General features: G+C 31.6%; 1 protein-coding gene across 2 annotated transcripts in view; it reads right to left on the bottom strand.

Annotated features, from left to right (window-relative positions):
• Window positions 1–3,472: 3,472 nt before the first annotated feature.
• Window positions 3,473–26,507, bottom strand: part of LOC111615674 (transcription initiation factor IIB-like) — a 92,763-nt gene continuing 69,728 nt past the window's right edge. Inside the window, exons 8-10 of one of the 2 annotated variants that reach the window (XM_023357105.1) lie at window positions 21,895–21,989; window positions 3,856–3,932; window positions 3,473–3,784 (exon numbers count right to left, since the gene is read on the bottom strand). In XM_023357105.1, coding sequence (XP_023212873.1) covers window positions 3,651–3,784; window positions 3,856–3,932; window positions 21,895–21,989 — 306 coding nt within the window. In that variant the 3' untranslated portion in view covers window positions 3,473–3,650. The remainder of the gene's footprint in view (window positions 3,785–3,855; window positions 3,933–21,894; window positions 21,990–26,507) is intronic. The other variant, XM_023357104.1, reaches the window with a different exon arrangement.

Here is a 26,507-nt window from a genome sequence, read left to right as displayed (position 1 = left end):
TACTTGTTCTTATTGCCTTTACTATGTATGGCTATCCTTCCACTCTCTTGCTGAGTCTTCTTGAATCCTCCCTTGTTCATCAGCCTGTATCATCCATCTTTTATCTTTCTTGTAGAATCAGATAATCATCTCCACTTTCTGATTTATCATTACAATTTATCATTCCTTTGTTCTTCCATTTCAAATGTTTGAGGACAATATAGAACTAAATAAACTAAAAAAAACTGCTTTATTTAATAATCAAAAATATCAACAATTTTAAAAATTTCAGTTTGAAGTAATATGGTATGAAAATAATACAAAACTATTTTAATACTGTTTCATTTAATTGTCTTAAATTCACAATTAATTTTGAGTTTTTCCACTAATTTCAATAATATTTAAATTAATTTGAGATGAATTTTTACAATTACCATATTTACTCGCATATAAGACAAGGTTTTTATTCATTTATCACAGCTTCAAATTCCTAGGTTATCCTATATGCATGAGCAAACAATTCTTTGCATTTTGCAAATAATTTTTGTGAACCATGTATTTGCATTTTTTTTACCAGATGCTTACTCTCTTGTATTTAAAAACATGAGTGTTTTATCTAGGTTGTTTGAATCATTCTTGTATATTGTCAGGAGTAAAGATGAATAGCAATAGGAAAAGCAAAGCTTTTGAATTGAATTCCAGATTGAAATTCTAAAATCACATGGGAGCATGATTTAAGTTTTAATCCATTCCCACGTGGAAACAGATGATTATTCATAAATTGTAATTCAGAGAAATTCATAAGTGTAATCGATGGAGAGTGGATTCAACTGTTAAGAATTGGCAAAAAAAAAAAAGTTTCCAATTGTCCAGCTTTACATGAACAAATTATGTTATCGATTTTACAAGATTTTTCCTTAAATGCCAGTAATTTTTGCAGGACAATGTGTATGCATTTATGTTCATTTGATATTTTACTTGTGATTAAATGAAATAAAATTAGAATTGTATTAACAAATCTAATTTTCTTTATTTTGATCTTTAAACTTGCATCTCATCATGTATGCAAGGTCGTCTTATATTCAAGTAAATATGGTATTTAATTTTTAATGTATTTTATAATTTAATATTTTATTTCCATACAGATCCATATTGCTTTAAAAGATTTCAAACCTATTAATATAAGTCTTCATTAAGGCAATCAAACATTTTTATTCTTATAGAAACAGTTTGAGCTTTATTGTAGCTCTCATCAGCTATTTAAAAATGAAACAGTTATATATTTGAAAATAGACTTTAAATTTTTAGGATATGTAAAAAGATAATGTTTATGCACACACATTTTAATATATGAATTTCAAAAAGATGTATTTATTTTTAAGTGTGTAGCTATTCCACTTTTTTTATAGCTGATGATAGTTTTAAGAAAGCTGTAAACATTTCTGTAAAAATAAAAGATTTGAGTTGCTTTAAAAGAATTTTATTAAATCATAAAATGCAAATAATGAATACTTATTTTTATTTTATAATAAATCCTATTTTATGATAATCTTTCATATATTTAATGCATAACTTTTGACTTACAAGTTAGCTTTATCTGATTATTTGTAAGAGATTCCAAACTGACCTTGAACTTTCTTTCAACAAATATTTAATTTCTCAGTTAAAAACATTATTTTTAAATTCTTTATAAACAGTATATTATAAAACAAGATAGCTCTTACAGAATTAGCAAACTTTGTTTTTGAAACAACTGTAAGAAGAGAAAAGATGCAAAACTAAAAACATTTATTGCTGTCAAAAACTCAAATGTCCAAATCTTAACTTAAACTTTAATAGACCTTTTTCCTAGGCCTTAAGCAATCATTGCAAACTTTATTATGCCAGTTGGCAAATGGGCATTTCAGACTTCTGTTCCAAAAATATTTGATAGACTGAAAATCAAACCAAACTGAGGAACAGATGTTCAGAGTGAACAGTCTTTGCCCATTTATTTTTCATTTTATTTTCCATTGTCAACAGCCCTTATATTGTACCTTTATCTTAAACTTACTCAAATACTTGTGGCATTATTTTTCAGCAAAACACTCAAATTCAACATTTTTTTTTTCTCTTTATCTACAAATAAAAATTTATCTGACTATAAAATCAAATTATTGTATGTGTGTGAAACTATTGCATGTATTCTCTTTTATATTGTAGAATGTTGCTAACTCCAACCTGTTACTTGTGTAAACCTAACAGTTCTGCATATATGACAGTAGATTGTTGTTGGAGATATAATTGACTAGTGTCAGATACTGATAAATTTTTGTATTGTAAATCAATCATCCAACTATGTAACTACCAATTCTAATTAAAGCGAAACTATGACCGGACATAATAACTGAAGCATCATGAATAGTTGCATGAAACCATCAATAATTCTTAAGTCATTACACATCACTACACAAGGCTGTGTGGTGGTACACCAGTATATTTTGTTGTTTTTATTTTTATATGTATATATAAGAATATTCTATTCCCCTTTCTCTTTGTTCTGTTTCTATACTTTCTGGAACTTTCGTCTGAATGTGGGTGGTCAGTGACCCAATTTCGAGACAAAGGAGNATCGGGGGGGGTCGGAAATCGCAATAAAAATGTAAGTTTTAAAAAATATTTAAAAATATATGACCAGCTAGTATTCACCCTACTTTAAACCCTTATGCTCCTGAGACGTCTGAGAATGTCCGGGAAATCCAACACCAGCTGTTCTCGAGGTCATCCAGCTGTAAACACAATGATTCATCGGTATCAAATTTTGCAGAAAAGCAAGACAATGGAAAATAAAGTTTGAAGCTTTTTCTTCAAAATTTAACGCATTTCTTTTGTTTTTTTCAGTTTTAAGTATTTCTTATGTTTAATTAAAAATTCTTAAACAAAAATTCGGGGAACAAGTGGTTAATTTAGCTAAGTGCAAAACAAAAATAGTTTGTTTTGCACTTAGCTATGCAAACAATGCTTCCACACAAAATCTGCACTAGGCAAACAATGCTTCCACACAATGCACTGTTGAGTCAAAGCATACTAAAATAGTGCCAAATCAGGCATAAAAACTACACGTAAATATAACTCACTGACCTCTGTAATCTAAGAGATCTGGAATGTTCATATTTTTCATTTTGTTTTTATTAACCATTGCACTTTTTCTTAGAGCAGAGCCATGTTTGTTTTCACTTTGTCTTCAATCAAGCATGACATCATATGGAGTGTCGGTAAATACTATATGAAGCTATCCAATACTAAGCTTAAATACTATATCATCATTTGCTGGTTAATCATAGCTATATGCAACCAGTCATACACAGCCCTCAGAAAAACACCTAGAGGAAACTAATCTGAAACAAGAGTGCATAAAAAATTGCAATGTGCTGTACAATGTGCTGTTCAAATAGTTGCATACAATGTACGTTGCCACAACTTTGATAATCGTTGTTCACAGTTTGGGACAAATTAGACATTCTGCCTCTTGAAAAAAAAACAGGTTTTCTCATCCCAGACACAAATCAATCTACCTGTTGTATTGAAAATTTATTAGAAAATTTCATAGAATAAAGTAACAGATGTGTCTGGAAATGACACAACGCGACTTCTATATATAAATATATGTATGTATACATATAGAACAGGTCTCACGCTTGAGGCAACTGTTCAATGGGTGTGTGGAATCTGAAGTCTTCAGGGAAGAGTTCGGCTGCCCTGGGGTACATCAGTTTGTAAGACTGACGAATGGTAACATCAGCCACTCCAGCAATGTCACCAATTTCTAAAGAATTAAAAATACAAAAAAACTTTGTTTTTGTCTGTTTTTCTTAATTTGAGGGAATGAATAACTACCTTTTTGAGTCTTCTTATCTTCAGATGCCTGACTTGCCATGTAGATGGCCGCCGCTGCCACAGAAATGGGACTGCGTCTAAAAAAAGTAAACACAACTGATGTGAGCTTGTTAGAAAAGCTTGTTAGAATCAGAGATTTTATCCAATTTTATAAACAGTAATCAGACTTTTGGCAATTAAGAACCTGGTTAAGTTTCAAAATCTTATTGAAATAAAAGTAGCAAATAAAATTAATTATTATTAAGTATAAGCTAAAGTACTTACATCAAAAATGTAGACTAAAATATAACATTACTGCCAATGCTAGTGAAATAAAAATCAGATTTTTGATTCTGATGTGGCAAAGCAAAACAGTATCAATTGCACTACTAAGACTGTTTAGGAATGACATTGTAAACTTTTAACGCTTTTTTTTAAAAACTTATAACGTTTACCCATTTCTATTTCTAGATGGTGTTATCTAAATTATATATTCCTTACAGAAAAATTAGAATAGCAATTTTTAATTTACATTATCCATTTCTATGTATGAGTAATTAGAGAGACATCTTACCAGCAGTATTGAATTTTCTGACACATTTCACAACAATCACCTTGCCTTAACATTTTTCCTTAAAAAGTTTGATCTTCAATAAATTGCCACATTAGCTTTTGCTGATGCTGCTTTACATTCCCAGTCAACATTATGCCTACCTTTCATCATCCAGGAAGACAAGCTTAATGTCTGACTGTTTCCTCTCTCAGCATAAACTAAAAAAATGAATCATCATATAGATTCTTTCCATTTAATTTTTCTTTACAGTTTATTTGTCATTAGCAGAAAAATTACAACATAAAATAAAAAACAGACAAAGTATCCATTTACAAAGGAAGGATTGTCATCAACATTAGAAATACATTGTGGAGAAAAAACCAAGACGTACTAATTTATAGATTGTCCTTCCATCAAGGAAGTAATTTTTTCATATTAGGCTTCTCATTGATTACTTGTAAATTTACATATTTATTGTATTAATATTTTGTGTTTCATCATTTATCATTATTTGATTTTGTATGGTGTTTCCATTGTTGTGTGTTCTTTTATTCATATTTAATTTGTTAAAATAAATTAGAATGTGAAATTTGGACAGAATTTCAAACAGTACAATTTTAACTGAATTTCTTGATGATGGCTTGAAGATGGTTTGTAGAATAAGCCAAAAACATTTCCTTGACAAAATAAGGTGTTGTATGTGATTTACACTAATGTTGAGGGTATTTTTTGGTACAATTACAATAGTTTGACTTAATAAATGGAGAAATACATCATATTACATAAAGTATTCACCAGGACCAACAATCCAATTTGATTTATGAAAAAATTTGAAATTAAAGGTTTTATTATGTGTTAAGACTTAATAGACTACAAAACTTTGATAAAAACACACACACACACTGGATGAAATAGTAATAACAAATACATAAGTACTTAAAACTTGGAATTAACTTTATTAATTACTATATATATTAATTACTATTATAATTATCTATTATAAATGTACTCCCTGTGGGGAAGAATTTTTCAAAAAATCCCTTTACAGTGCCTGCGTATTCAAATGCAACGTGGTGTCAAAATTTCAAAGAAATTGGTAGGAACAAACAAACATTACATTTTTATTTATATAGATAGATGTCTGTTTTAGTTCATCCTCACAGAAAAGCAAACTTAGGTCGTTGTACTCGTGGAGTTAGCACCATCTGTTAGACATAAAAGCCTTAATCCTAAATGGTATCTTTTAAATTTATATGAATGTTTAACAGAATAATATACAGCCTATGTCCACTGTAAAGTTCCATTCTAAATATTGGTGAAAGAATTTTTGAAATCGGATGAGTAGTTTCAGAGATTACCTCCTACATCCAAATTTTCAATATTTATAATATTAGTATAGATTAGCTTAAAGAGTATTTTTTGCTACATCAGTAGCAATCATCAACTTCAAACACAGATGTTGTTCAACAATAGAAACATCACATCATCATAAAGAAATTTGAATTATTGTATGCATGTGTTAACTTCAGCTCCCAAAGAATGGAACACAGTAACTGAGCTATTCCAAAGGTAGATCACATACTTAGAGGGATGCAGCAAATTATACAGGGTGTCCATAAAGTCCATGTGCAATTTAAAAAATTTAACTTTAAAAGTATGTGTGTTAGAAAAAAATCTGTAAAAAGCATTAGAGTTTAATGTACCCAGTTTTAAGTAAAATTATTTAGTAACTCTCCACAATAATTTAACAATTTTTCAAAACTAAAAGTACTTCTTTTTTGAAATTGTGAGAGACACATGGCTTCAACTGAAGAAAAAGTAAACTGTGTCCTTTAGTTGACTGAACTGAAATCTACTGTTGCTGTACACAGAGCCGTAACTAGCCATTCCTGTGCCCTGTGCAAGAATTTGCATTTAGGCCCCTTAATTTATTTGGTTTGGAAAAATAATAAAACAAATATATTACAATAGATTTTTAATAAGATTTATTTTAGTTGAACTTTTCTGGCTTTTGTTTCGGCAAATTCATTAATTACATGATCATAATTAATATTTTTAATGATAATGTATTCTATTGAAATAATAGAAATATTGGACATTCGTTCTTGCCCGATAGTTGATCATAAATAATTTTTTATTAATTTTAACTTGCTAAAACTTCTCTTGCACAAAGCAATAGAAACGGGAAGAGTTAGAAATATTTGAAGAGCAACATTAATATTTGGGTAAGACTCAAACCAAAGTCATGAAGAGCCTGTAGAATATTAAGCGGAGATGCAGTTTCTATATTTTGTATAAGAGTCGTTACTTCAAACTTAAAACTTTCAATTTCACTTGTGAATTCGTACTTTTTTAAATCTTTGCTATATTTAATAGCGAGATCTGCAGCTGATTTTTTTTAAATCAGCAACACTCATGTATTGTAAAGAAGAGCCATAGAGAAAGCAAAAATCAGCCTTTTTTCAGTAGCATTTTAAAGACCTCGGGGGCCCCTTCGAGGCCCTACTCGGCCGCATAGTTCGCTTACCGCTTAATCCGCCGTTGAGGTATACAACACATATGCGTACCACTATAAAGCAAAAAGTTATGTCAGAATTTCTGCACGCCTTTTACAACCTCGAGACTAAGATTTTATTCGAGAGTTACCACGTTTTCTATTTAGCAATTTAGCAATTAAAAAAATCCCCGGGCAGATTTATTTTTCTTACAAAATGTTACCTTTACAGATTTCTAGCTCTGCACACTGTAGATAAATCTAGAAATACAGTTTTGTATATCATAATAATATTAGTCGTTGCCAGAGAGCTCTATAGAGAAAAAAATCTATAAATTTGAAAACTATAAACATAAATTTAAATTTCTCAAAAAATAAACAAACAAAATTTCAAAAGTCGCTACTTTTGGCTGATTTGTCTGAGGTCTCCGCTATCTCACTACGTCCCTCTAAAAGTCGCCACGGTTGGGAACATTGGTGAGCAGACATCTAGGGTTTAAATAAGGCAAAATGTAATTGCCAATAAAAAGGAGGAAAAATTTAAGATTTAAAACTATAATTTCTTGTGAACTGCAGTTTGGGCACCCCTTCCAAGTGGGCCCTGTGCGAATGCACCTGTTGCAACTGCCTAGTTACGGCTCTGGCTGTACATAATAGGTTTTCTTATTTCCAATACATTTTACATAATTTCTCTATCAGAAATACTAATAGATATAAATTTTTAAAATTATACACAGACTTTATGGACACACTGTATATTTTATGATTTGATTCACCACCAGTTGAATTAATCAAGAATAATAGTGTTATTAAACCTCTGTATTGCTGCAATTTTAAGATGTTTATATATTTTATAACAGAAGTTTCCAATTGGAAGAGAGGTGGTTATATTTTGTACTCTAATTAACTATTACTCTTAACTATTTCAAGTTTGATGAAGTACCTATAGTTTGTTTTTTCTAACCTTGGGCACCTCTTCCGCGAGAAATAGTTTCCTCTAAAACTTTAAATTCGTAAGAAACAATGATATGTTTCAAAATTAATCATCAGTGGTAGTAATTAAATAAATGAAACTTACAAATACAGAAAAAGATATATACATTTTTGTATTCTAATTAACTAAGTTTTCAATGATTGATTGAATAGCAATATGCTCTGCCTTCTTGTTCTTTTTCACAATTAATATGGCTGATATTAGCAATACAAGTAAAGGATTTAATTGAAAATCCATTAGATGAATTTAATTATTTGTTCAGCTGAATAAATATTTTAATCTCTTACCTTCTGACATATTACAAGAATGAGAAACTGCAGAAGGATATATTTTGCCCAGCAGACAAAAAAGGGAACCAAACCTCTCCTAGCCATGTTACAGTAAACAGACTATAGGATGTTAGTGCAATGCTTGTAATTTCTCTTGAGTGCTCTGAAGACAGAGATTTTGTATTAATTAAATTATCAAAAACCATGAGGCAGATAACAGTGAGCTCCAATTATCAGACCAATAATGGGCACAAATGCTTAGGAATCAAAGTGAAAATGTTTAATAAACACAAAAATGACTACATATGTAACCGGAGGGTCGGCACCTCCTCGGTGCCCCATCAGGAATAACACCACCATGTCCCAATTGACCCAGAAGCCGTGATGGCGGTTTGATTATAAAGTAAGTCACACAAGCAGTTGTGTGAATGAGCAAACAAATTCGGGATGGAGACCGCATGATAGCAAGGGGGAAGGGACTCACGCAGAGACTAAATTACTTAACAATTGTTTATTATTAAAAGAAATTAGGTAGGTTAGGTTAGTATAATTATATACATTTTATACATATATTGTTAACGAGTTCAAATCAAGAAAAATGCATCTAAATATGCCTGGGGTTGCTAGAGAGAGAGAGAGTTTATATGACATTCATATGGCGATAAATACCTTTCGTAGAAGATGTTCTCAGAGTGACAATCGATTTTGTTGAGATATCCATTGAGACCAATAGTCTGTCATTTCTCTGGAAGGGTTCGGAAAGTTCTGGATTGGGAAAAGTAGAAGTCAAGATGGTTGGGAAGGTTCGTCCTCACCAGCGTTTTTGGCTGAGGGTGAAATCTGGTCGGAAAATGTGGCACAACACAAAAAATTTTTTCCGGAGACTTAAATCCACAAGGAATGGGTGACGAATGACTCTTCGGCTGTCAATTTTGATATTAGTACGATATCGCCAGGCTAAGAGGTCATCAGATCACAAGAATGTGTCACTTTTGTCATTGGAAAAGTGTAAGTGGAGATTTTCTCAGGTAGCTGAGGACAACAATTGTTGAGCAAGTATGGCATCATTGATGATTAATTTTTTTAAAGTTTGGATTCTCATTCATAAGTATGGAAATGAAAAAACCCATAATGCATTTCAGACTATTTTGTGATAGAAAATAGTCCGATATGCTCATCAGCTGGTATGAAATAAAGGTTTTAATATATTTAAAATTATACAAGGCAAAGATAAATGTAAAACTATGCCTAAAGCTATACAACAGACATGGGCAAATGTGGCTATTTTTGACTTACGTGCAGCTCTTGCTGAAAGTGTTAATTTCTGCTTTTTATTATTATTTTTACAATTTTATTTCCACAATATATGTTTATTTAAAAAATTCAATATTTCTTTTATATTATATAATAAAATCGCAGTACAGAATAAAAAAGTACAGAGCTGCGACTCCCATGCATTTTGCAAAACCTACATTTCGGCTCCCACTGAACTCTTGCTTGCCTACCCCTGCTATACAATATAAAGATGAAAATGCTGTTATAACTGTGTGAGCATTAAGCATTATCAGTGTAGACAGGTGTAATAAATCTTCATAACATTGCAGGGTGCAATGACATACAGGATGCTGAACAAAACAGTTATAAGTTTAGTTGATTATTGGTTTACACTTATAAACTATGGTTTTGCTTTGCTTGCTTTGTTATGCGAGGTGCTCATTAAGCAAGGTTCCACTGTATAGATAAAAGAAAACTACATATGCATTAGTGATATTGCCAAGAACTTCGAAAACAGTTATGAAGTAGATTCCATAAAGAATATTTAGGACAATTGATACAGAAAGCTGATAAGAAAACTTTAGATTTACAAATGGGAGATGTAGTCCTTATGGACATGTTAGAATGACCAAAGTTCATACAAAGAATGTACTTCTTGTTTGACAGTGAAAAACTGTCCGTTAGAAGTTTGAACCAAAGACCCTATTATAAAGAAAAACCAAGTCAGGGTCAATCAAAAAGACTGATTAAACCCACTAAGAGGCTAAATGTATAATTTTTGTATGCATATAGTTTGATTTGTTTGCAACCAAATCAAAAGTGGGAGAATGTAGTTCTCAAAATGATTGAATATTTTTAAGTGAGCAAGGTCGTTTTCTTCATGTTTGTGTTGGATGTAGTTCATGCCAAAAAAGGTTAATAAAGGAGTTTGTACAGAAAAAGAACCTGCCAAGAGTGGTTGACTAACGCCCAGAAGGCTGTGACCCATGGTTTATACTGGTAAACTCAGCGGACCCTTACATTTATAACGTTGCAGCATTCCGGGCGTTAGTCAGAAGAGCATATACACACCCTTCTAAGTGGAGTGACACCATAATTGAACTACAAAATGTAGAACACATCGCAGTGGCACATGGATACAAAAAAAGAACTAATACAAGGGCTAGCATGTGCCTATTTCCAAACATGTGATACACAGGAGGCACCCATTACTCAAAGGACTAGTCAGGATGCAACATCGTTGAATACAACAAACAATTATATAAAGAAATTGCAACTAAAACAAACACCAGAGTAGCATACCAAAGATCTCCCAATATATATCAATTATTACATAATGCAAAAGACAAACAGAACGATCTTAGGGCTCCGGGGAGTATAATATTCCTGTGAGAGATGATAGATTTGAGAGAGAAATGGTGTACATCGGTTCCACGAAGCGTTCCATCCAACAGAGGATTAAGGAGCACAAATATGACATAGACCATGTTCATTACACCACTGCCCTATCCACCTACGCAACCGACCTGGATATTCACGCAGAACTACCCAACGCCAGATTAATAAATAGAACTTTTCATATGGACCACATCAGAGCCCTTGAAGCCCTGGAAATTTACAAAGCCGACCGAACAGGGAGATGTATAAACACCAAACATGGCAACACGCTTTCCTATGCTTGGAGCTACATATGCGAAGAACAAGAAAACGACGACAATACTTAACACGTGCACGAGTTTGAATATTTTAAAACTAAACGTTCATTCTAAGAATGGAATCCGATTGTCCTTTTTAACCTGAAGCACACCTCAACTGAGGCCAAAAACGTTTGTTTTTACGAATAGTTAGGAAGTACCGGACAACAAAGGTTTAGTAAGTACAATTTTATTCAAAATACTGGTATTCAAATTAGAAGATTTGTGAAATACAAAGTAGCATAAAATCAACAAACAGTATTCTTTTTTGATAGTAATTCAAACACAAATAATTATCGTATTTATCTTCAGGCACTTGGCAATACTCATCATCAAGTTTTATTCAGTCAAATTCAAACACAAATAATTATCGTATTTATCTTCAGGCACTTGGCAATACTCATCATCAAGTTTTATTCAGTGGATTCAACTGAATAAAACTTGATGATGAGTATTGCCAAGTGCCTGAAGATAAATACGATAATTATTTGTGTTTGAATTACTACTAATAACTACAAGCACGGTTTCAAAAGTACCATTCTTTTTTGATATACAAATAGTACTGTACTGTGCTTAAAATAAACTCGACTTAGAAACATGTAATTTTAAAACCAATCTTTCAACAAAAAGAGTAACTTTTTTTAAACTTAAACATAATTTTAACAAAAAGTTAAATTTAAAAATTTTCAAATAAAGCATTTTTTCCCTCATAAAAAAAAATTAGTTTTCTTTTCTCAACCACATTATTTCAAAATCACATAAAAATAGATTGTATATAGGGGATAGGTGTAAGTTTATACTATAGCTTCTCTAACAAATGCAACTAATTTATTGTAAAATCTTTTATTTTTTTTACAAAATGGACAGTCAAAATACAGAGAAACTTCTTAGTATTAATTATTTTTCAAAATACAGATAAATTAAAAAATAAAAAATTAATTACGATTCACAAAACACAACAACTATTGCTGCTTCTGAGTATATCTTTTTTCTGTTGCACAGATGCAATGGATTGCTGTCTAGATCCTCTGACTGTTAACATTTTCTGGTCTATATTTATTTGATTAATACTACCTGCAAAATGGATCCCATCATAAACTAAGCATTAAGCAACTAAACTTTCTTCCTTAAGATTTTCACTCAACAGTGATTTGTTAACTGAGAAACCACTCTCAACACTTGCATTCCCATGTGAGAAAGAAAGAGAAATCTTGCAGTTGCCTATCATCCTTCATAATTTCACAATGAAATGTCCAGACCATCATCATCATTCCTTTCAGATATGAAATCCTCAAACTTTGTAGGATTTTATGGACACTTTATTGCAGAGTGTATCATACTGATCTGCTTTGACAGCACATTTCCCATCAATCCTGTTTGTATCATGTAGAACTGCCAGTAAAACATTGAAATACAATTTTCCAACATTTGATTGCATTTTAATAATTTCTGGGTCTAAGCTGTTCAAAGCCTTTACACATTTGTACTTGACAGGTCCCTTATCAATAATCTTTTGTGTCATCACTTTCAGCATTTATCAACAATCTCTTATAAAACAGATTATCTTTGTTGCTTACTTTCAATTCTTTTAAAACCTTTTTTGCTCCAAAACCAAATATCCAAATTCTTCAGATGTACCAAGTTTTCATTAGCATTTAAACCTATTTTTAGAAACTACTTGTCGATGACCCTGTCATTTTTCAAACTTTCTCATCAGGTTCATTAATAATTAAACAACTGCTTTATAAAGATAGAGTGCAAGAGGTTTGTTGCTCTGAAATCGGGTGAGAAAGCTCTCACTTTGTGTACATATTGACCGAAAAAATATAAGTTTAACTTTAATAAAGGGATCATTGAGTGTCTGTCTCAAGGATGTAGCCACCTTAACTTTGTACTGTTGTTTATGTGTCTTCAAGATTCACAGATATTCCAAAAACTTCTGCTGCACATTCTAAGCCAGGAGTGGACAATAGTTTTTGCTCCCAGGCCAAATTGGAATAAAAACTTTTATCATGGGTTGAACCACAGGCTGCCCTAGGAATATTTCGAGATGATGCGAGATCTCATTGTGATGTCACCCCGTAGAGACTGAATTGTAGATAGAGATTACATTTTTCACATTATCGTGCTTTATCAACACTCTACACTGTACTTACGAGATTTGTAATGGAGAGTTAACTCTAAATGCACAGTGAGTTGTTGACCTTTATTTTCTTTAGGCATCAGAATTTTTCATCGAGCTATTTGGACTTCAGTTCCTAATATTGAAAGATTGATCGCAAGCCACATAAATTCATTAGACAGGCCGTATGTTGGCCATGCCTGTTCTAAACACTCTCCATTCTCCAACCACTTTGTTGAACCAAGCTTTTTGAAAAATAATCTGCATCCGCTTATATAAATGTATTCAGCACGCCAAGTGGGCAAGTCTTTTAGCAAATAGTACAAATTCCATAGCAGTTCCAATCTACTACTTTATAACCAGCTTTTACAGCACCATGGACTACATGTAAACCACATGTTCCCATTCTCACAGATGATTTACCAACATTCTGTCTCAATGTGATCTTCTAATTTATTCAGAAAACTTATGTTGACATTTGGTCCATCCATACAGATATGAAGAATTTTTGCTAGATCAAGATGAATGTCTGAAAGGCCATTGAGAAATGCAGAGAGAAGATCATCTGCTGTACTATGATCCAGAAAGACACTATTTAAATATCTTGTCATAATCTTATCTTTACTCTTGTCCCAGTATTTTATCACAAGATCCATTTGAGTTCTTTGAGAAACTTGTTTAGTGATTCATCAAAGGAGATAGTAATATTATCCAACTTGTAACAGCATCAGTCAATTTTTCTCTGAAATAATGAGCTAGGCCATAATTTATTAAAAAGGAAGCTTTATCTGGACTAATTGAAATTGTGTGGCTATAGCACTGTCAGGGAACATTTTTTGAAAATGTTTTTAATATCAGAGCATGAATTTAGTGACATCTTTTTCTTTACAACTGCCAATGCCCAAGTTATCTCTGCTTTTATTACATCATCTTTTATCACAAAAGGTGTCAATGTGCTGCTAAGAAATGTTGATTTGGTGAGAGACTGTTTGTTAGTGATCTCAGATCTATCTTCCACAACAAAAGCCGTTTCTCACACATTTTGTTGACTATTAGAAAAGTTTAAATTTGTTGGGGTTAATTAAACCTTGTTTGTTTTCGCGCCATTATAATTTAAGAATGTAGAAGAACACGAACCTTGAATATTAAAAAACAGATGAACCAGATCAGTTAGCAATGTAAGACTTGTTTTGTCACAACACTACGTAAAATATTCAAATGACGTTCAATCCACATCTGTATATATATATTAATTAAAAGTAGTGTTGCCAACTCAAAACTCAAATTTACAGCTAGACATTTTAATAAAAATACCCAAATCATATTGTTTCCATTAGAATTGTTTGATTTTTTAGCTAGATTGTTCATAAATCCACTAAACCTAGCAAAAAAATTGGCTGAATTGGCAACTGATTAAAAGAAAAAAAAAATGTTCCATTGCCACCATTTTGATTTCGGTTTTGGTGTATGAATGCAGACAAAATTTATTTATTTTAACCCTTAATTACAATTCTTATTATTATTGCAAATCATATCACAAACCATCTTTCTCACTTTTATAGGAAATTTTAATTCAACAAACTAATGTTTTCAGCCATTTTAAATAGCCTTTCTTAGGTTTAACATAATTTCAAATGTCAATTATGACGTAAGATTTGTAACTTCAGGTTTTGCTTGTGTGAGATAAGATGACTCTTTCCCCTTGGAAAAATAAAGAGGATAAAGTTAATTCTCCCAATGTCAGGAAAGTCAAGGGACTAATAAGTATCTGGGAAATGTGGGACAGATTGATGAAGACACCTATTTACAATTTAACCTGTTTATTGTACAAATATGCAACAATATAGTTAAAGTTTTTCTATTTTAGTGAGTTCCGGGACAATTCTGGAACCTCACACTTGTATTCCTAAGGGTGCGATGACCCTGTCATTTTTCAAACTTTCTCATCAGGTTCATTAATAATTAAACAACTGCTTTATAAAGATAGAGTGCAAGAGGTTTGTTGCTCTGAAATCGGGTGAGAAAGCTCTCACTTTGTGTACATATTGACCGAAAAAATATAAGTTTAACTTTAATAAAGGGATCATTGAGTGTCTGTCTCAAGGATGTAGCCACCTTAACTTTGTACTGTTGTTTATGTGTCTTCAAGATTCACAGATATTCCAAAAACTTCTGCTGCACATTCTAAGCCAGGAGTGGACAATAGTTTTTGCTCCCAGGCCAAATTGGAATAAAAACTTTTATCATGGGTTGAACCACAGGCTGCCCTAGGAATATTTCGAGATGATGCGAGATCTCATTGTGATGTCACCCCGTAGAGACTGAATTGTAGATAGAGATTACATTTTTCACATTATCGTGCTTTATCAACACTCTACACTGTACTTACGAGATTTGTAATGGAGAGTTAACTCTAAATGCACAGTGAGTTGTTGACCTTTATTTTCTTTAGGCATCAGAATTTTTCATCGAGCTATTTGGACTTCAGTTCCTAATATTGAAAGATTGATCGCAAGCCACATAAATTCATTAGACAGGCCGTATGTTGGCCATGCCTGTTCTAAACACTCTCCATTCTCCAACCACTTTGTTGAACCAAGCTTTTTGAAAAATAATCTGCATCCGCTTATATAAATGTATTCAGCACGCCAAGTGGGCAAGTCTTTTAGCAAATAGTACAAATTCCATAGCAGTTCCAATCTACTACTTTATAACCAGCTTTTACAGCACCATGGACTACATGTAAACCACATGTTCCCATTCTCACAGATGATTTACCAACATTCTGTCTCAATGTGATCTTCTAATTTATTCAGAAAACTTATGTTGACATTTGGTCCATCCATACAGATATGAAGAATTTTTGCTAGATCAAGATGAATGTCTGAAAGGCCATTGAGAAATGCAGAGAGAAGATCATCTGCTGTACTATGATCCAGAAAGACACTATTTAAATATCTTGTCATAATCTTATCTTTACTCTTGTCCCAGTATTTTATCACAAGATCCATTTGAGTTCTTTGAGAAACTTGTTTAGTGATTCATCAAAGGAGATAGTAATATTATCCAACTTGTAACAGCATCAGTCAATTTTTCTCTGAAATAATGAGCTAGGCCATAATTTATTAAAAAGGAAGCTTTATCTGGACTAATTGAAATTGTGTGGCTATAGCACTGTCAGGGAACATTTTTTGAAAATGTTTTTAATATCAGAGCATGAATTTAGTGACATCTTTTTCTTTACAACTGCCAATGCCCAAGTTATCTCTGCTTTTATTACATCATCTTTTATCACAAAAGGTGTCAATGTGCTGCTAAGAAATGTTGATTTGGTGAGAGACTGTTTGTTAGTGATCTTAGATCTATCTTCCACAACAGAAGCCGTTTCACACACATTTTGTTGACTATCAGAAGAGTTTGAATTTGTTGGGGTTAAAAACCTTATCAGTGAAGTTTGTTCCGACTTCAATCTTTTTATTTCAACATGACTAGAACTATTTGCATGTGATACTAATGCACGCTTTCCCATATTACTTAATGAGAAAACTTTACAACAAATGCAGCAAAATGCTTTTGTATCATCATCTTTTACAGTTCCTAACCAGGAATTGAATTCTGGATGAATAGCTGGATCCAGCCATTGGAGATTAAACCTCGTTTGTTTCCGTGCCATTATAATTTAAGAATGTAGAAAAACACNAGAGCCTTTACTACATGAAAATGAAAATTAATGAATACACTGTGTACAGTAATTTACCTGATAAGACAGACCTCAGAAAAATACTTTATGAGAGCTTTTATACTTTTATAAAGCTGTCTATAATGAAAATTAATTAACTAAGGATTTTTTTGCCCTGCCAGGGTGTGGCCGAGTTATCCGGAGTGCCGGGTTATCGAGAGTCGAGTTTTCGAGGTTCTACTGTATTATCAATGTTGCCAATTTTTAAACCCGAAATTTGACAGAATCAGCAATATCTGTTACCCAATGTTATTTCTGTTAAACTAATTATTAAACTACAAACTAAGGTGCAAATTGAAGGGATTGGGGCAAATATGTTGTCCTCTTGTACCCCAAGGTCACGGATGAAGAAGAAAAACCAAACATGGATGAAGTCACGACTAAAATCATCGAGGAAGTTAAACCCAAAAAATTGCACATCACAGTCAAAGCTATACGTAAGGTCAAAGCAGATGGAGTGTGTGTTCGTGTCGGAAGTGAACAGGATGGTAGAATACTAAAGGAGGCGATAGATGCCATTCCAGATCTTCAAAAAACGATCACCTGCAAAATATCTGAGGGGAGAAGACCCAGGGTCATTCTCCTCAACGTCCCAAAATATATTGCAAAAGAAGAAATAATAAAAGTTATGGCAAAACAAAATAAGATTTGGGGAGCACAAGGCCCAAAGAAGTGATATCATCCTGTAAAATAAGCACAATACTCAACCAAGGCAAATTAAAAGAAAATTGAAGACATGTTACAATATGTCTTCAATTTTCTTTTATATTTAATATTGGTAACCCCCAAAATAAGGAATATGCTAATTCAACATAGACATGTCTCCATGTCTTGGTCTACAATATAAGTAGATGGATGATGTATCAAAGTTGCAGAAATTAATGGAAGAGAGAGAGAGAAGGAAATATGCTTGCAGTACAGTACTTTCAAGGAAAATTGTAATAATTATGTGAAAATCTCATGCCAACCACAAGTCGGTGCCTGAATTTTACTGTATATGTCGGGTAACTATTTATACTTTTTTATGTTCTTTAGTAATGTTTTAAACATGAAAAACGATTAAATTACAGATATTTACTGATCTATTTAACTATTTGAAGTGAACATTCTAATAAATTACGATTTCAACTTTTAAAAGTTTGCAAACAAATTTTTAATTAGTTATTTTTTATTCTAATTAACAATTTCATCTTTTTATAATTGCTGAATTATTATACAGTAGAGCGTCGATTTTCCGAATCAATTGGGGACTGAGGTTGTTCGTATAACTGATATTTCGGATAACCGATTTATGTACGTAAAAATAGTTTAACGTATCCGATGTTCAAATTTTTCTCCGTTGCGTGTCGCTTCACGTTGAATTTTCGTCGATGTTAAGCCTAACAAAGACTATTGTATCGTTAAAAATTATTTTTTTATTTTGTACAAACAAAATAATTATATTGAAAAATATAAAAACAATAAAAAATTATACTTCAGAAGTTAATTTAGTATCAAAAACATAAAATATTTGAGTAGCCCAAGACATAGCCAAAGATTGAAGTGACACAGCACTGGCGAAAATTTAAATTTGCAGACTGGAATTCTTTCAAATGATTGACATTTCGGATGATTGACTTTCGGAAAATCGACGCTCTACTGTAATTAAAATGAAACACCATTACATAAAAGTAGTTTATCCTGTTATTAATCCACAACTGTGAAATTATATGGCTTCAGAACAATGAAATAAGCCATTTCAAAATGAATTCTGGTATATTTTCTTATTAAAGATTGCAACACTACTTCTTGCTGCCTGCAGATGGCTACACTTGGTCAGCCATATTCAGCAAACAAAATCAACAAGGCAGCTAAGACGACAAATTCCCTGACTTTCCAGGTGTGTTTGAACCCTGAATAGAGTACTGCTATCTTAAAGAAAATTTTTTAATTAAAATTAAACATTTTTTGAGGTGATGATATATCGTCACATGACTACTTTCCAAGATGCTCAACTGATGATATATAATAAAATGATCATACACAGGTTAAGACCAGAACAGCAGCCAATCATGGCTATTCTTCACTTAAAGTATCAAAAACTTAGTGATGTACTGGAATGCTTGCTTGAACCAACAAGGTGACTATGTGTAGCAATATGTAGCCCATGTATTATTACTGCTTCCTGTATGTTTACAGATTCCAATCAATTAACTATTAAAAAAAATCAAAATTCTCATTTTTGTTCGGGCACCTCTTATATATTTTATAATAACAAAGATCTTTCTCACCCTGTATATTTTTTTCTTCAATTTGCATTTATTTACTTAAAATTGTCCAGTTTAATGTATCTTAGTTCTTAAGTAAAAATTACACCAATTGTTTCTGTAATCAAATAGCCCATAAAAATTTACTTTCATGTAATGTATTAAATAACAATGAGTAACACTGCATTTTTTACTTTCTTTTTACTTTAGTGCTGTGTAGAACAAGGACTACATTTGAATTAATAAACTAAACTGAAATAAATGAAAATATCTGCTAAAAGTAATCAGATCAAAAGCCAGGGATAAGCAAACTGATAATACCATGGCATGGCATAAACCAGTGATTCTCAGAGTGGAGGTTGTGAAAAATATTTGGAGGGTAGCAGAAAAATTGATGATAGATCAATTTTTTCAATATTTTATAAATTTACTACGGATTCATGTTTAGAAATACAGTAGAGCGTCGTTTATCCAAATTAATTGGGGACTGGGGTTGCTCGGATAACTGATTATATATGAAAAATATATTAACCTATCCCACATTGAAATTTTTCTCCGTTGAGTGTCGCTTTGCGTTGAATTTTCATCGATGTTAAGCCTAACGTAAACTTCTTAAAATAGTAATCATGGCTATTGTATCGCTATGAATTATTTTTTTATTTTGTACAAACAAAATAAATTTATTGAAAAATATAAAAACCAAAAAAAATATACTTTAGAAGTTGATCTAGTATCAAAAACGTTCAATTTGGCATGACACACATTCCTCAGAAAAACACCAAACAAAAATGCCAGTGCTGCCAGCTAAAACACACACACCAACAAAAAAATATTCGAGTAGACCAAGATATAGCCAAAGATTGCAGTGCCACAGCACTAGCGAAAATTTAAATTTGCCGACTGGAATGCTTTCAAATAACCGACTTTCGATAAACGACGCTCCACTGTAGTAAAATTTTTTTGGTTTAGTGTGAAAGCAGAATATCCACTATCTCTGAATTATGAATTAGCAATGGCAGTTCTCTTACCATTTGCAACCACTTATTTATGAAAAATGGCATTTTCAGTAATGACCAACATCAAAACAAAGCAGCACTCTTGTCTTTGCAACTTAGAAATTGCTATGAGACCTGTACTGACTGATATTAAACCCAGGTTTAATTTATTGTGCCAAAATAAGCAGGCTCGACCATTGCATTAAATTTAATTTAAAATATGTTTAATTTAACTACTTGAGTTTACTAATGTCGAAACATACATAGAATATTTTGTTCAAAGATGTACCAAAGATAAGACATTAATTTTTAATGATACTACAAATAAATCTGTTATTAAAATTATGAGTGTTTCAATGCAATTAAACAAAAGAAATTAACTCCTTCTGAATTTAAATTAATCCTCTCCTTCGGGATTTTTTTTACACATACCCATTCTTCAGGTGTCCTTTGAAATTTTTAAGTGCAAAAGAGGGTTGCAGAACGAAAACTTTGAGAAACACTAGCATAAACTATAAGTGACTAGCTGTAAGGCTGTGTACACACTAGGCATTTTTAAACGTGCATCAAACGTGCGTTTTTAAACACATGTTTGACACGCGTTTTAAAGAACCAAGAGTTCTGATCAGGCGTACACACTCAAACGCGCGCTTGGCCAAAAGTGCATGTTAAACGCGCATTTATAGATTTTTCTTAAAACGCGCATTTTGCAAGCATCAGCCGAGCGCTTTGAGATATATGTGCTGCCATGTTACCGTACATTCGATCGCGCGTTTTGCGGGCGTCAGCCGAGCGCTTTGAGATATATGTGCTGCCATGTTACTATACATTCAATCGCGCGTTTTTGGGTAGAGTGGACGTATGTTGGCCAAAATGAAGAACGATCGTTTCGATACTGATCTATTTATTGATGAAATCTAAAAGAGACCAACCATTGTCAAATGATTTTATAGATATTTTAAAAGAATTAAAAAACTTGGGTTTATTTTGTCTTAGTTTTGGATACAACATTGCAAACATTCCATGTGTCAGTCTATCTCGTAATATTGGGTGCACCCAAAATTCTCTTTGCCTCTGCCATCGTCTTTTATAGCGACAATGGAAGAGGGGCACACAAGCAATTACTTTCACATCCATTTCCAAACTGAGCCAGTGCGTATGCTCCACTAAACGCTCGTCAAACGCCAAGCTAACATGCATTTCCAAAACGCCTAGTGTGTACACAGCCTAAAACTAACATTCAGGAAATAGGGATTTGAAAAACTGGACCAACCAAACAGCAAATTTTTAGTGGACTATTGCACACTACTAATTTGCTCTTTTATCCACACTACTAATTTGCTCTTTTATCCACACTACTAATTGCTCTATTGCACACTACTAATTTGCACTTTTATCCATTTGAAATTTTATGTATCTGCTTATGGTCCCAAGCGAACTTGTTCAATATAGTATGTGTATTTTATTGAAAAACCGCCAAATTTAGGGTTAGTTGCATATGGTTCTATATCCACGATACTTTTGCAATGCAAATAAGAAAAGTTCCCAATTGGTCATAAGTTCTGTAAGAAATGTCGACGGGCAATATTACAGATGGATATGGAACGGCAGACAAAAGCAATAGCTAATAAAGTTAATTAAAAAGGAAGAATGAGACCAAACATAAACACATAACTTACCCAGGAACAATGTCTGCTTCAACTGCTTTTCTGGCAATGTGAGTGGCTGCCTTCTGTACAGAAGCCGGAAGTCCCAGATTGGAGCAGAAACGTGACTGAAATATAAGAATCTGTTATTTAAATATCAAAAACTCATCAATGTTAAAAATTAAAACAAATCAGTTATTTTCCAAACAACAAATTTTGCTACTGAACAGTAAAAAATAATTTAAATGCAAGGTTATGGCTCATGGTCATTTTGCCATCCATGGCTCCTATTAAGAAAAAAGGAATATGTTGGATCATTTGATTTCTAAACTTTCATTCAAAAGAAATTCACTTTCCTACTAACAAATTTTATTTTTATCGTAAAAATAATTTATATTATTAAAAGTACTAATGATAGGAAATTATGTAGTAAAGTTAAATAAAATGTAGATACTCATTTAAAGAAAGCTGATGGCTTATTTAAACATTGCTGCAAAACCAAGCCTGGGTGGCTCTGTAAATGCAATATCATCAGATTTTCAATACCAAATAAAAATATATTATTATGCTAAGTTAACGTATTATAAGTAGTTACTGTTTGCACATAAAGAACTTATTAAAAAATTTTGTAAACACCAATATAATTTATAAATTTTTCTTTGCTATTTCTAAGGGCTTTCCACCAATTCTGATAACTGATAAGCACAGTATTGAGGTATTTCCCGTGATAAGTGAAATATCATATTTTTCATTTTACAAACCTTTTTAAATGTTTAACTTACAAGAAAAAACCCATTCTCAATTTATTGGGTTGTTTGAAAAGTAATTTCGTTTTTTTTTAACACTAGACAGATTAGTCGTATTTTTCCCGCCATTTTCATTCTAAACTGTATTATCATTATATATTTTGACAGCGAGCATTTTAAGGCTTATTTGTAAAAAATTTTGTGTGATTTTGTGCAATTGTTTATTTTTTGTGTCCCATCAAATACGGAAGATCGAAAGCAGCATTTTTGGCATATTTTTCTCTTTTATTACTGAAAAGGTAAGAATGCTGTTCAAGCGAGATAAAAATTGTGTGACGTGTACAGAGAAAATGTATTAACAGAACGACAGTGCCAAAACTGGTTTAAAAAATTTCATTCTGGCAATTTCAATATTGAAGATGCACCCACCACGTTCTGTAGGCCAGTTGAAGCCAACGAAAACAAAATAAAGGTACCGATTGAAGCAAACTGCTGAATAACAACACGTGAAATCACTAAGAGATTAAATTTGTCAAATTGAACTGTTTGTGATTACTTGAAACAAATTGGTTTTGTTTCAAAGCTCGATATATGGGTTTCACACGTTCTTAAAGAGATATGCTCTCTTTGGTGGGATTTTAAGTAAATTTATTTTTGGAGCTTTAACCAGACAATTTAAGAATTGATTCGAAAGTGTACTGTCATCGAGTAAACAAATCAATTAATATCATCCAACAGAAAAGACAACCAGAATTGATCGACAAAACAGGTGTAGTGTTTTACCACGATAATGTCAAATTTCGCACAAGTTTGGTAACTCATCAGAAACTGTTATAACTTAGATGGGACGTGCTATCGCTCCACCCGTATTTGCCAGATCGAACACGCTCGAATTATTACTTGTTCTGGTCTACTTTTTTTTAACTATGAGACATTTACTTGAAATGAATATGTCAAAAATCACTTGGATCAGTTTTTTGTAAGCAACGATCAAAACTTTTATGAATGTGAAATCATGCTACTACCAGGAATGACGATAACAGGTATTTGACCAAAATGGTCAATATATAATTCAATAAAATATTTTTTTATTATAAAAATATTCTTTTTTTTCCACATAAAAAATGAAATTATTTTCCGAACAACTCAATAGAAACAATGATCATCCATATTTTGTTCTAAAATTCTAGAAGCATTTTAGATGCATTTTACAGAGTAAATTACCCCAACAATAATACAAAATAACTTTGGGGAAGTACTCATAGAAACAGGAAATTTCAATTCACAATAAAATCAAATTGCAAATGCTAAATATTTAAAATATTATCAAAGTTCTAATGAAATACAATGCTAATTTTGGATCTTTATTCAATGATCTAAAAAAATTTAAAAAAGTATTATAAATATTGGAACTAAGGACAAAATCTTTTCTTTACTCTTAATAATATTCCATGCTATGTTAGAGAGATTTAACATGCAAAAAAATAGCTGATGCTTTCAATCCACGATTACTTTCTTCTATTAGTATCAGACAAGAACATGTTATCCACAGAAGATACAACTAAATTGTTATAAAAGCTTTTAAACCAGAAAACCAACTTTTTATGATCTAGACACACAAGACAATTCAGATANTTTTCATTCTAAACTGTATTATCATTATATATTTTGACAGCGAGCATTTTAAGGCTTATTTGTAAAAAATTTTGTGTGATTTTGTGCAATTGTTTATTTTTTGTGTCCCATCAAATACGGAAGATCGAAAGCAGCATTTTTGGCATATTTTTCTCTTTTATTACTGAAAAGGTAAGAATGCTGTTCAAGCGAGATAAAAATTGTGTGACGTGTACAGAGAAAATGTATTAACAGAACGACAGTGCCAAAACTGGTTTAAAAAATTTCATTCTGGCAATTTCAATATTGAAGACGCACCCACCACGTTCTGTAGGCCAGTTGAAGCCAACGAAAACAAAATAAAGGTACCGATTGAAGCAAACTGCTGAATAACAACACGTGAAATCACTAAGAGATTAAATTTGTCAAATTGAACTGTTTGTGATTACTTGAAACAAATTGGTTTTGTTTCAAAGCTCGATATATGGGTTTCACACGTTCTTAAAGAGATATGCTCTCTTTGGTGGGATTTTAAGTAAATTTATTTTTGGAGCTTTAACCAGACAATTTAAGAATTGATTCGAAAGTGTACTGTCATCGAGTAAACAAATCAATTAATATCATCCAACAGAAAAGACAACCAGAATTGATCGACAAAACAGGTGTAGTGTTTTACCACGATAATGTCAAATTTCGCACAAGTTTGGTAACTCATCAGAAACTGTTATAACTTAGATGGGACGTGCTATCGCTCCATCCGTATTTGCCAGATCGAACACGCTCGAATTATTACTTGTTCTGGTCTACTTTTTTTTAACTATGAGACATTTACTTGAAATGAATATGTCAAAAATCACTTGGATCAGTTTTTTGTAAGCAACGATCAAAACTTTTATGAATGTGAAATCATGCTACTACCAGGAATGACGATAACAGGTATTTGACCAAAATGGTCAATATATAATTCAATAAAATATTTTTTTATTATAAAAATATTCTTTTTTTTCCACATAAAAAATGAAATTATTTTCCGAACAACTCAATAGAAACAATGATCATCCATATTTTGTTCTAAAATTCTAGAAGCATTTTAGATGCATTTTACAGAGTAAATTACCCCAACAATAATACAAAATAACTTTGGGGAAGTACTCATAGAAACATTATTATAAGATAACATTATTATTATTATAAGAGAACATTAACAATTATATGTTTCCTTTTTTTATTTTGAAGGCTTTTAAATTATCACTTTAGTGTTGTGCAGTAAATAATACTGTAAGCCTTTTATATTTAATACCTTAAATCCAGTAAGAATAGAATGTTTGTTATCGAAATGTACGTTTTTGACCATGTACAATGGCCATCTTCAAATTATCAAATGGAATTAATGAATAAAAGAGAAATTATATTTGACATTAAAAACATTCAAAAATTATATATTTAGATAACAAGTCACAAAGTGCAAAAGCATAATATATATTAAATAAAGTATAGAAAATAGGATTAAATAATTAACACAAAAAATTTTTACCAAATAAAATAATAAATAAATACAGAAATATATATAAATCTTGTAGGTGAAAAAATATATAGTTTTGTCTATTACCATTTTACTATATAACTTCAAATAATGTGCTCCAAGCATGTAACACAACTACAGGATCTTTAATGTTAATTGCAGTCATTTCTTACCAGCCCAACTTCAATTTTACTAAATTTATTTTATTTCTTTACCTATAATCTTTCTATATTTATTTATTATATTATTTCATATTTAATATTTTTTGTATTAATTATTTATTCCAATTTTCTATGTTTTACTTAATATATTTTATGCTCTTGTGCATGTGACTCGTTACATAAGTTTGTAATTTTTGAATGTTTTTAATTTTAAATGTACTTCCTGTTCTATTCATTAATTCCACTTTAGAACCTGAAAATGGACATTGTGCGTGGTCGAAAGTTTTAGTTCTCATAACAAACATTTTACTTTTTTTTTTACCAGATTTAAGGTTTTGATATTAATTTTACGTCAAATACAGCCAGTTTCTGTGGAGTTTTTCATAGTGTAAGCCTATTTAATCATTTGTAAGATTTAATTAAAATATTTCAAACTATGTAGTAGTAGTTATTAATTTGATCACAAAATGTCTTTATTTTGTAAGCCAGTGAGTAACAACTTTCAGGAAAATTCTGTACGTAAAATTGTGTTCTGGGAAAATGTTGTCCAAAAAATATATTCCACTTCTATAAAACTATATTTTGCCCTTTCAATAACAAATC

This window comes from Centruroides sculpturatus, unplaced genomic scaffold, assembly GCF_000671375.1.
Source record: "Centruroides sculpturatus isolate CEXI.00-Female unplaced genomic scaffold, Cexi_2.0 scaffold1076, whole genome shotgun sequence".
Classification (NCBI taxonomy): Eukaryota; Metazoa; Arthropoda; class Arachnida; order Scorpiones; family Buthidae; genus Centruroides; species Centruroides sculpturatus.
This window is presented reverse-complemented; position numbering and strand designations above follow the sequence as displayed.